Source organism: Aquarana catesbeiana, linkage group LG05 (assembly GCF_042186555.1).
Source record: "Aquarana catesbeiana isolate 2022-GZ linkage group LG05, ASM4218655v1, whole genome shotgun sequence".
In the NCBI taxonomy this organism is placed as follows: domain Eukaryota; kingdom Metazoa; phylum Chordata; class Amphibia; order Anura; family Ranidae; genus Aquarana; species Aquarana catesbeiana.
Genome location: NC_133328.1, coordinates 6,555,733 through 6,568,577, shown reverse-complemented (window position 1 = coordinate 6,568,577; position 12,845 = coordinate 6,555,733). Strand labels below are relative to the sequence as shown.

At 44.7% G+C, this 12,845-nt stretch overlaps 1 protein-coding gene across 3 annotated transcripts in view; it reads right to left on the bottom strand.

Annotated features, from left to right (window-relative positions):
- LOC141144052 (NACHT, LRR and PYD domains-containing protein 3-like) overlaps nucleotides 1–12,845 on the bottom strand; it is a 107,771-nt gene that overhangs the window by 35,540 nt on the left and 59,386 nt on the right. For 2 of the 3 annotated variants that reach the window (XM_073629405.1, XM_073629407.1), the window contains exons 12-15: nucleotides 8,980–9,144; nucleotides 7,002–7,166; nucleotides 4,383–4,547; nucleotides 1,046–1,108 (exon numbers count right to left, since the gene is read on the bottom strand). In XM_073629405.1, coding sequence (XP_073485506.1) covers nucleotides 1,046–1,108; nucleotides 4,383–4,547; nucleotides 7,002–7,166; nucleotides 8,980–9,144 — 558 coding nt within the window. The remainder of the gene's footprint in view (nucleotides 1–1,045; nucleotides 1,109–4,382; nucleotides 4,548–7,001; nucleotides 7,167–8,979; nucleotides 9,145–12,845) is intronic. The other variant, XM_073629406.1, reaches the window with a different exon arrangement.

The window sequence follows — 12,845 nt, the reverse complement described above, 5'->3', positions numbered from 1 at the left end:
ATGATTTGGAGGGATGGTTCAATGCTTTTGGCAATATAGTGTGGATGAGCGAGTTTTGGATGGAGGAACTTGAATGGCCTGCACCTCAACTCGATAGAACACCTTTGGGATGAATTAGAGAGGAGACTGCGAGTCAGGCCTTCTCGTCCAACATCAGTGCCTGACCTCACAAATACGCTTCCGGAAGAATGGTCAAACCTTCCCTTAGACACACTCCTAAACCTTGTAGACAGCTTTCCCAGAAGAGTTGAATTTGTTATCGTTGCAAAGGGTGGGCCAACTCAATATTGAACCCTACGGACTAAGAATGGGATGCCGTTAAAGTTCATGTGCGTGTAAATGCAGGCGTCACATTATAATGTAATGTAGTGTATATGGAGTTCTTGAGGCAAATTGACTAGGTCTCCTGAGAAAGTGTTTTCCAACCTATGATTTCATTCATAAGAGTCCTTGGGCACACTGAATATTCCCCGGTTTGGCACAACTCCAATTTTACAGAACGTAGAAAATTGATTTGTGGGCAGCAATGGTCAAAGTTCTCAATGTGGGGAGTTTCTCAATTAATATGTTGGGAAAAGCTAGAGTCATTTGAACAGTTGCAACACCAGTATCAAGCATCATTAAGGGGTTCATGTCAATCTGCTCTTAGTTGCTACTAAGGGAATTAGTGTGGATTGAGGATTATCTCATATTCAGCCTGCAAGCTTAGCGAGAGAAATCTATGGGTGTATGTCTAGCCTTAAAAACAAGTGAACCAGTGAGATATCGGTGAGGTTGCATAGATGCATGTCAAAAATCTTCAGCACCATAGACGGGGGGGGGGTAATAAACTATCCGGAGGGGTACAACTGGATGCAGAATAATCCACAATATTGTATAACAAGTGGAAATTCACTAGACTGTAGTTGCACTTTAAATGTTTAACAGTAGTTTAGTATTAGGGGCAAGATATTATCACTTACTCCAAGCTTAAATGAAATAGAAAAAAAAACCAAAAAAAAAAACAGGTACGTCTTATCTACTCACAAATCAATGTTTAACTTACATTTCTTGCTGTATATTCCTTAGTATGTCCTCTGCATCGATAGAAAGGCCATTTCCATTGGTTCTGCAAAAAAAATATTACAGAATCACGTAGAAAATGTGTCTGGAAATATTTTAGAGCTTTGTCCTATGATGGTTAAATCTGAACTTTGGGGAACAGCCCCTATCAGATAGGTCACGTCAGTATGGACAGGGCTGTCTTAAAGCATGGGCACCCTTGGGCACTGCCCGGGGGCCCCGGGTGCACGGGGGGCCCCATGCTAATCTTGCATTACATCATACTTGCCAGCTGTCCAGGATCTGCTGGGATAGTCATGCTTTTTATTAAGCTTTCTTGGGATGGCCAGCATCCCGGGAACCTGGACATTGCCCCCCTGATTCCAGTATCTTGCCCTCCTGATCCCCACCCTCTACTTTGCCCTTTTGTCTCCCCCCTGTACTGAGCTCTTTGCGTTAAATTAGTCTTTGATTTATGGCATGTTTAAAATCGATTTTATTGAAAGTGCTAATAAATATATGTTTAAATCTATTGACTATTTATATTTTAATTCATGAGAGTAGATGCGTACATTTGGGCCATGCTGGTAGGGGGCCCAGTGCATTACTTTGCCCAGGGGCCCACCCATGATGCTATTAAGATGGCTCTGAGTATGGAGGAAAACATCCTAACAAAAGCGCAGATGGCCTTCTTGGCACCAAGTTGACTATTTAAACTAGATAGCTGTATCTGTCTAGTGCTGATTTCAGCAGTACCTATAACTTGTGTCCAGTATTTCCTGATTGTCTTCCTGATCTTGACCTGATCTTGCTACCTGTCTGTACTGACCCCAGCGTGCTCCATGGCCATGCATCTGCCTGCTCTCCTTGCTCTAGATCTGCTCGTCTGACACTGACCACGGCCTGACTTTGCACATTCTACTGATCCTGTACCTGATCTGCCCACCAGCTGATGACTAGGTCTTCTGAACATTGATCAGCCCCTTGTGTTTCAGTTTTTGTATTTGGCAAATCCACATTTACACATTGTTATCACAAATTGAAAAAGACGTACAGTAAAACCTCGGAGTGCGAGTAACGCGGTTTACGAGCGTTTCACAATACGAGCTATTTATAAAAAAAAAATCCTGACTCGGTTTGCAAGAGTTGTCTCGCAAGACGAGCAGGATTCAAGCCTCTGGGGTGTGCAGTACCTCATGTGGCCAGAGATGCAGGGGTGCCAGTGATATTCGGAGACACTCGGAGACGCTCGGAAAAACTCTGTTCCCGAGTGTCTCTGAGCGTCTCCGAGAGCCTCCGAGCATCTCAGAATGGTCTCCGAGCATCTCTGAGTGTTTCCGAGTGTCTCCAGCACCCCCGCACCTCTGGCCACAGTGACACTGGAACAAATTATTTGAGTTTCCATTGATTCATGCGCCTTCTTGAGGAGGGGGACCTTGCGGTCGGTGCAGGACTCAATCCATGGCGGCGTATTGTGTTATCAATGGTTTGTTTGGTGATTGTGGTCCCAACTGCCTTGAGATCATTCACAAGTTCCTCCCGTGTAGTTCTTGGCTGATCCCTCACTTTTCTCATGATCATCCTTACCCCATGAGGCGAAATCTTGCATGGAGCTCCAGACCGAGGGTGATTAGTGGTTATTTTGTATTTCTTCCATTTGACAATAATCGCTCCAACAGTTGTCTCCTTCTCACTAAGCTCCCTGATGGTTTTTTAGCCCATTCCAGCCTTGTGCAGGTCTTCAATTTTGTTTCTGACGTCCTCTGACAGCTCTTTGGTCTTGCCCATGATGGTGAGGTGTAAATGGAAGAGATTCTGTGGACAGGTGTCTTTTATACACATTGTCATTATAAATCGGGAAATGGGTAACAGACCTGCGCTTCCTGATTGGCGGAGAGGCGATTCAGTGTTAGAAAAGCAAATATTCATTTGCTTTTCTAACACATCTGGGTGGACTCCGAGTGCAATGCTCTGCACTCCGAGCCTACCCTACTTTGAAGCCTATTAGACCCTCTGGGACCACTTTTACCTACAGGTAAGCCTAGATTAAGGCTTACCTGTAGGTGCAACAAATATCTCCTAAACCTACACGGTTTAGGAGATATTTGCAAAAGACTGGCACCAATGTCTACTGCGCATGCACCGCAGACAGTGGTGCGCAGGCGCATTGAGCATGACGCTGCTAACGGCGATCATGCCATTAGTGGCGGCTCCCTTGCGCATGCGTGGGAATGACGTCATTGCGGCTCCGGCCAGTCACAGCGCTGGAGCCCCGATAAACGGAAGTCACTCCGGGATAGGTGGCAGTGATGAAGGAGAAGAACGAGGGTCGCTTCGGGGGCTTCCATCTCAGGTAAGTTATTCATAATGAACTAGTATGCTATGCATGCTAGCTCATTATGCCTTTGCCTTACAGGGTGTGTTTGTTTTTTTCCTGCCTTTACTTCCTCTTTAAAACAAACACCCCGGCCGCTGTAATTCAGGTGCCCGACATCGGAAATGGGGCCGGACGCCTGAATAGGGGGTGGCAGCGGCGGCCGTGGATAGATTCATGCAATGCATAAATCTATCCATTAACCATATAGGGGGTGGCGAGGATAAAGGGGGCAGCACCGGTGTGCCCCTAATGGACGGGCCGCCCCTGATGAGGAATGGTCTACCATGCTTACTAATTTTTTTTACTGGTATCTCTCTCTCTCTCTGCAACTCAAAAATTAACCCAGCTTTTTTTTATTCATCGCTCATCATATCCCCCAAGAATTGTACGCATGGCACAGGACAGATATTCTGTTATGTCCTCAATGTGAAATAAATAAGGGCACTCTCATACACATGTTGTGGAAATGCCCAAAATTTGGACGATCAATTCTTTTAACCCGTAATGTATTGTCCGGGCTTTTAACTTAGAACAGCTGGATTGGGAAGAGCCAATAACGGGGCTGTGATAAGCCGTCCCACACTATGAATAGTTGAGGTCACAGAACTCATATTGACAATGTGCTTCAGCTGTGATAAGGAAATCATAGTGCTGCTGATCAAGTGCATAGGGAGCGATTAGTGTAGGGATTGTAGGCACTGGCAGGCTTGTAAGATTAGATGTAAACCCTTGCTGAATGTCATGTAGGTAGTAAAATGCTGTATTACTCGGGTGTTTTAGGGAGGGAAATTTGGGCCTTGGGGGAGGGAAGAATTTTTTTACCTTTTTTCATACTTTGTTAAAGTGCCAGTGCCTATAAGGCCAACACTGACATGCATTAAACGTTTTTAGTTATTATGTACATTTGTTTCTATGAAAACCCATTGTTAATAAATGCTTAAGCACTTGAAAAAAAAATACTGACCTGACCTCCTTTAAGCTATATGATGACAGTATAAGGTCCTCTACGTGTTCAGCACTGGCATCAGTAAGTCGATTATATCTCAGATCCAGGACTGTCAGAGTTGTACAATTGCTCAGTGACACCAGGAATGGGGCGTATTCATCAGTCAGATTCACATTTCGTAGCCTACGGTGGACAAATTTGAATGGTTAGAGCTTCATTTCTAAATAATTTCTTACCTGTATAAGTATAACACAGAACCAGTTTTGATTCACCCAATGGCATACCACCGGAGGGGGGGGGGTGGTCCACCCCAGGTGCCACACATTGGGGGGGTATCAGGCTGGTGCTGCTTAGGGGTGTCAGGCCTGTGCCGCTTTTTCAGCAGTTCTGCTTCCCTTTTTGAGCATAGGGAGCTTTGACCTCTAGTAGCGGTCTCCGAAAAGATGGCGGTGGCCCGCAGAAGGGAAATGATGCATACGGCAGCAGGAAGTGCCTGCTGGAATGCATTTCCCTCCCCATTTCCTGGTCCCCGTGGTTGGTGTGTGTTTCACATTGCAGAATCACGATTTTTTTCATGCTTTGCACCCCAGAAACGTTTACAGCCTGATTCCACTGTCACCAAGCGCATCATACTACACCTTCTTGTCCTGCAAACAAGCACCCCTGTGGTAAGTGCGCACACAGCCGTATTTCACTTAGATTATTGCCAGATGGGGTGTGGGGGGGTTGTGCCAATTGGGGGGGGGGCAGATATAGGATCCGCCCCGGGTTCCAAATGCTCTAGGTATGCCCCTGCATTCATCAGTGGTGCATCTCCACAGGAAGCTTTGCAGTTGCTCAGGGGTGGTAAGTTCCGGCCACCCTGCCTGATGGGCTGTGGAGCTCTATTTGAACATCACAGGCCCAGGGCTCTGACCTGGTGACAACAGTTGAATAACAGACTCGTTCTTGAACGCTGCCTGGTTTGACCCTTGCTTTGGATAACCGAAGGCAAGGCTATGAAGGACTTTGTTGCAAAAAACTTGCACAAGGACTTCCTATGACAGTCTACTTTCCCAGCTGGCACAAGTCTGTTTAATTTTTCAAAAAAGGATGCCATCCTCAGACCATATTTTGATTAAACAGGTTTGAATTGCATGACTATTCCCAATGAAACAGGAATCAGCGCGTGTGGATAAATGGAACACAACAATTCTATACTCAATCGATCCACATGTGCTGCTTCCTGTTTCCTGTTCTGTGGCTGCCTGCTCACCCCAGCTACAACACTCCACCCCTTGCAGCAGCACCATCTTGGGATCCTGGATGTCTCCTCCTCCCAGCTGCAGATGCACCAATGCCTGTAATGCATGAGATCATCCTGACGTTGTGAGTTGCCAATTATTGTGTGCTGTGTCCACCTTACCACCTTGGTGCACTTGGTGCCCCCTTGCTGTCTCTCTTAGGTATTGCAGGTGCCATTAAGATTATATCCAGTGTATCCACTGTGACAGTTTCCTTGGTGTTCTGCCCAGCTGGGAATCCTTTTGAGAACCATAATGATGGTATGCATAATTTATTTTATGCCATGTGAGTTGCTAATTGTCTTCCTTTAATAAATGTTTCAAGCTAGAGAACGCCAGAGAATAAGCTTTACCATCGTCACATTATTTATATACAGGAGCAACACCAGAACCCTTTCAAAATCCCCCTTTTCAGGTTTGTCTGAATTGCTTCTGTGATCATTTTTTTTTTAAAGTTACAAAACTGGTTGTACAGTTATCCAAAAAATATCCGCAAGGCCCACCAGGAATACAGATTGACAATAGAGTAACAACCATCATAGCAGCCTATGCAGATTCTATTTTTGAGTCTATTTGGCAAAAATATCTGAGATAAAATAAAAGAATTTGTTTGTTGGTCCCTCACCTACCAACTGTGGTAAACATGTATTCCAATTGCTGGCTTAGAGAAGGGTGAACTTGCAATGTGCATATTGATCCAGCTGCCTGACCAAGCATAGTTCTGGACATCAGGAATGTGTTAACTCAGAGTACTTTCCAGTAGAGAGGCAGAACCACCTTGTCTTTTATAAGCCACCACACCAGACCAAGCCATTCCAGAGTCAGCGAGAAGGGTACTATTGCACTGAAATTGATTGCTCAAGTAAGAGCAAAGATCCAATCGTTGGGATTATCACAATCGACCGCCAGCGTGATTAAAGCTTTATAGCGCTGAAGAATTAAGTTCAGGTCCCTTCCCACTCCCATCACCTTCGTAAGAAAACAAGTTCATTATTGATCACTGAGAGTTTTCCGCCACTTTTTTTTTGTTGCGTTGATGGTAGTCATCAGGCCAGTGAGGGAGAATCTCAGCAGGAAAAAAACACAACAATAAAAACCTGACTGGAGTTTGAATCCAACACCACTCTATCCAAAATTGAAAAAAAAGTTAAGATTAGAGATACACTTTTGTGTTTTATAAGGTTTTATTGAGGGCAGCTGAAAGGTAGAACACTCATAGCGCGCTGGCTTTTTTTTTTGAGTGCTGAAGAATGGCGATTCAAACTTATCGATATATCATATAATAATGGTATATTTTGTTCATGTTTTGGATGTAAAAACATAAGAATTTTTTTTTTTAACACATTTTACTCACAGTAATTTCTCTATCCGACTTGAGGTTAGAACTTTCATCAGATCACTAAAATGCGGACCCCCCAGATTATTACCAGACAGGTCAAGCTTCCTCAAATTTTGGTTTTTTCTTATTCCCAGTGCCAGGTGGGGGCTGAAACTGTCTGTTAGCTTATTGTAGGTTAAACTGTAGAGGAAGCGAAGAACAATTTTAAACTCACCGTGAATAAGATATACTCTAAAAAGAAACTGTTATTTTGCTCCTTTTGGTCTTGTGTAGATATCAAGCAGTGGTATTAGACTTGCCCAATTTTCTCTGTGGACTATAGAACAATACCTACCTATGATATGAGAGTGGAGTATAGGAAGTCTAAGCCAGGACCCAAAAGTGTAGTGTCACAATGTTAAAGTGTGCAATGTAGTTCCACTTTAAGGAACACTTCACGATCTTGATGTGAGGTGGAAATGCTGCACTGACCACCAAGGTAGGGGGGACACTGCTCCACTGACCACTAACGTAGGAGGAAACTTATTCCACAGACCACCACTATGCGGAGGCTCTTCTATACTGGCCACCAATGTAAGAGGGCACCTATCCCACTGACCATTACTGTACTGGGGCCCTTCTCCACAGACAACCACTGAATGGGGGCTCCTCTATACTGGCCACCAATATAAGAGGACATTTATGCCACTGACCACCACTATACAGGGCCCTTCTCCACTGACCACCAATGTAAGGGACATGTCTCCTCTGACCACTAGTTTATGAGGCCCTTCAGTGAACTATTATATGACCTAAAATCATATTGTGTGTCTAGCCAATAAAGTTTTCTACTTTGTCTAATTAATGTTATACACAAACATATCTCAATTGTATGAATGCACTAAAATCTACATTCTAAATAAGATTAATTCAATACCACTGTACTGAATATCCCAGTCAAGGAATGAGCACACATTTGCTAGTATCTACTGTATTAATGCAGCTAATTTTCTTAATTGTAATATTTTATTTTTTCAGTTCACTGCACAGTAAACAATTACATTTCTTCATGTATTGTCAATTTTCTCATATTTTTTATAGTTACCAAACTAAATGGACACCGTCCTTTTTAGATTGTGTGCTGGGTTCAAGATACAAAAAGACCAATGTGTGTGCTGGCAGTGGCATCTCATTGGTAGAGCATGCTCACAGATGTGCCAGTGGTTGGATCTCACTGGTAGAACTTTCTCATGCAAGTGCCAGTGGTGGTATCTCACTGGTAGAACATTCTCATGTGTGTGCCGGCAGTGGGATCTCACCAGTAAAGCATGCTCATGCATGTGCCAGTGGTGGGATCTCACTGGTAGAGCACGTTCATGTTTGTGCCGGCGGTGGGATCTCTCTGGTAGAACATGCTCATGTGTGTGTCGCCAGTTGGATCTCACAGGTAGAGCATGCTTATGTGTGTGCTGGTGATGGGATCTCAATAGTAGAGCATGCTCATGTGTGTGCTGGCGGTGGGATCTCAACGGTAGGGCATGTTCATGTGTGTGCCAGTGGTGGGATCTCAGTAGTAGAGCATACTCATGTGTGTGTTAGCGGTGTGATCTCACTGGTAGAGCATGCTCCTGTGTGTGCTGCTGGTGGGATCTCACTGGTAGAGCATGCTCGTTTGTGTGGCGGCGGTAGGATATCACTGGTAGAGCATGCTCATTTGTGTGGCGGCGGTAGGATCCCACTGGTAGAGCATGCTTGTTTGTGTGGCGGCGGTGGGATCTCACTGTTAGAGCATTGCTAATGTGTGTGCCGGAGGTGGGATCTCACTGGTAGAGCATTGCTCATGTGTGTGCGGAGGTGGGATCTCACTGGTAGAGCATGCTCATGTGTGTGCCGGCGGTGGGATCTCACTGGTAGAGCAAAGTAAAAGTGTAACTTCGGTTTATTACTATACTGTGTATTGTGGATAAAAATGTGCTAGAATAATTGTTGTTCCAATCAGTCCAGTTCTACTCACATTAATTCCTCTATCCGGCTTTTGGTCAGAGCTGTCATCAGGTCACTGAAATGTGGACCCCCCAGATTTTTATTCGACAGGTCCAATTTCTTCAGGGTCTGGTTATTTCTTATCCCCAATACCAGATGGGTGCAGGAACTGTCTGACATTTTATTGCCATACAAACTGTAAAAGAAGAGAAGAATAAAGAGAAATAACTTGAAAAAATACTTCACAACAATGTGTTGTAAAGCAATATTACACTCTCAGTTTTATGCACTTCAATAGCTGATGTAATCACTTACTGACTATGCAGCTTCTTATCTTTAATCCTTACCAATGTTCCAGTTTAAACTGGTGCCATGACAGATGACCCAGGTTTTCTGTTTCAGGGTGGCACCTTTCTATTTCAGCATCCTATGGAGTCACACTTGCATGCAAGGACTAGAGTTGTGTGCATCAATTGAGACATACAGTCCCATAGCCTAGGATGGCAAGGTACTCCTCTGCTCCTCCCTCTTGCTCACCCCCCAAAGAACCCCCCTATGTTGAGGGCATGTGGCCTGGCATGGTTTAGGGGAGGGGGCGAAGACAGCGATTATTGCTGGAGGCTATACTAGCCACTAGTGATAATCGCATGCTAAATACGGCAGGCTGGTTGTACCCAAGTTGATCGAACATTCAGCCTGCCCATGCATGGTTTGAACATTGGATGGTTGCTGCTGAACCGAGAGGAGATTCAAACCATCTATGGCCGGCCTTAGGGGTAGATGAGGAACAGGAAGGGGAGAGTTACAGTGCATCTGGAAAGTATTCACAGCGCTTCACTTTTTCCATATTTTGTTATGTTCCAGCCTTATTCCAAAATGGATTAAATTCAATATTTTTCTCAAAATTCTACAAACAATACCCCATAATGACAACGTGAAAGAAGTTTGTTTGAAATCTTTGCAAATTTATTAAAAATAAAAAACGAAAAAAATCCCATGTACATAAGTATCACAGCCTTTGCCATGACACTCAAAATTGAGCTCAGGTGCATCCGGTTTCCACTGATCATCCTTGAGATGTTTTTACAACTTGATTGGAGTCCACCTGTGGTAAATTCAGTTGATTGGACATGATTTGGTAAGGCACACACCTATCTATATAAGGTCCCACAGTTAACAGTGCATGTCAGAGCACAAACCAAGCCGTGAAGTCCAAGGAATTGTCTGTAGACCTCCGAGACAGGATTGTATCAAGGTTCAGATCTGGGGAAGGGTACAGAAAAATGTCTGCAGCATTGAAGGTCCCAATGAGCACAGTGGCCTTCATCATCCGTAAAACGAAGAAGTATGGGACCACCAGGACTTTTCCTAGAGCGGGCCACCGGGCCAAACAGAGCGATCGGGGATAAGGGCCTTAGTCAGGGAGGTGACCAAGAACCCGATGGTCACTCTGACAGAGCTCCAGCATTTCTGTGTGGAGAGAGTAGAATCTTCCAGAACAACAACCATCTCTGCAGCACTCCACCAATTAGGCCTGTATGGTAGAGTGGCCAGACGGAAGCCACTTCTCAGTAAAAGGCACATGACAGCCCGCCTGGAGTTTGCCAAAAGGCACCTGAAGGACTCTCAGACCATGAGAAACAAAATTCTCTGGTCTGATGAAACAAAGATTGAACTCTTTGGCCTGAATGGCTAACATCATGTCTAGAGGAAACCAGGCACCGCTCACCACCTGGCCAATGCCATCCCTACAGTGAATTATGGTGGTGGCAGCATTATGCTGTGGGAATGTTTTTCAGATTGAGGGAAAGATGAATGCAGCAATGTATAGAGACATCCTTCATGAAAACCTTCTCCATAGTGCTCTGAACCTCAGACTGGGATGAAGGTTCATCTTCCAACAGGACAACTATCCTAAGCACACAGCCAAGATAAAGGCGTGGCTATGGGACAACTCTGTGAATGTCCTTTAGTGATCCAGCCAGAGCTCAGACTTGAACCCAATTGAACATCTCTGGAAAGATCTGAAAATGGCTGTGCACTGATGCTCCCCATCCAACCTGATGGAGCTTGGGAGGTCCTGCAAAGAAGAATGGAAGAAACTGCCCAAAGAATTGCCCATGATCTGACATCACAAGGGGGCATGGTCATGGGTGGATGTCATAGGGTTACTCCACCCCTTAGCTATTTCAGAACTGTCAGATGGAGGAGCAGGCAGTCAGCGGGACCCTTCAACAAGGCTGTAGGTTTTGTTTTTTTCATTTAAGTTTATATGAAGTAGTGAGAGGGCCAAAAACATTTGAAGAATCCACTGACTCAGGTTAGACCACTCAGGACAGACAAGGCTACCCTTCAGTGGGTACCCCAGTAGGTTACCAGAAATAAAATCATACATGGAAGGAGCGCCAGACCAAAATAGTGCTCATGCAGATGCTGGCGAGTAACTTCTAATCCAGCAATCAGCTTCCCTGCACAGATTCACACAGGAAAGCCTTACTTTGAGTCCATTTAGGGTTCTCATTTTTTTGTTTCAATATGATTATTGTTTTGAGAATGAACATAAGAATTGATAAGCAAACATACACTATATTACCAAAAGTATTGGGATGCCTGCCTTTACACACACATGAACTTTAATGGCATCCCAGTCTTAGTCCATAGGGTTCAATATCGAGTTGACCCACCCTTTGCAGCTATAACAGCTTCAACTCTTCTGGGAAGGCTGTCCACAAGGTTTAGGAGTGTCTATGGGAATGTTTGACCATTCTCGCAGAAGCGCATTTGTGAGGTCAGACACTGATGTTGGATGAGAAGGCCTGGCTCGCAGTCTTGGCTCTAATTCATCCTAAAGGTGTTCTATCGGGTTGAGATCAGGCCAGTCAAGTTTCTCCACCCCAAACTCGCTCATCCATGTCTTTATGGACCTTGCTTTGTGCACTTGTCCAAATTACTTGGTGAAGGGGGGTTATGGTGTGGGGTTGTTTTTCAGGGGATTGGCTTGACCCCTTAGTTCTAGTGAAGGGAACTCTTAAGGCGTCAGCATACCAAGATAATTTGGACAATTTCATGCTCTCAACTTTAGGGGAACAGTTTGGGGATGGCCCCTTCCTGTTCCAACATGACTGTGCATCAGTGCACAAAGCAAGGTCCATAAAGACACGGATGAGTGAGTTTTGGGTGGAGGAACTTGACTGGCCTGCATAGAGTGCTGACCTCAACCTGATAGAACACCTTTGGGATGAATTAGAGCAGAGACTGCGGGCCAGGCCTTCAGTGCCTGACCCCACAAATGCGCTTCTGGAAGAATGGTCAAACATTCCCATAGACACACTCCTAAGCCTTGTGGATGGCCTTCCCAGAAGAGTTGAAGCTGTTAAAGGGTGGGCCAACTCATTATTAAACCCTACAGACTAAGATTAGGATGTCATTAAAGTTCATGTGGGTGTAAAGGCAGGCGTCACAATACTTTTGGTAATATAGTGTATAAATCGCCCATGCAGGGGCTAGATAATGAGTAACCAATACTGAGTGAGCAATAAAGATTACAGTCATGACAACCAAAATAAAATAATTCTGAAACATTGAGATGATGGCCATGAGTAGAAAATGCAAAAATGCCATGTCCCCAAAATCCTCTTGCAGTCGCCTAGGGGGAGGCTCTTCTCCTGCACTAACCCCACAGGGTGATGACTGCGTGAGCAAGAACAAGGAAACATTAGAAGAATAAGTAGGGAAAAAGAAAAAGGGAGCATAGACAAGAGAAAGGGGATGGGAAGGAAGGGGGTAACTTGGACTGGGAGGAACTGAGGGGAGCAGTCAAACAGGCTGCTTGGAGTGAGGGGTACTCCTATCCGATCCATGGTTCCCAGACCTTTGAATCATTCAGAATCAAGGTTT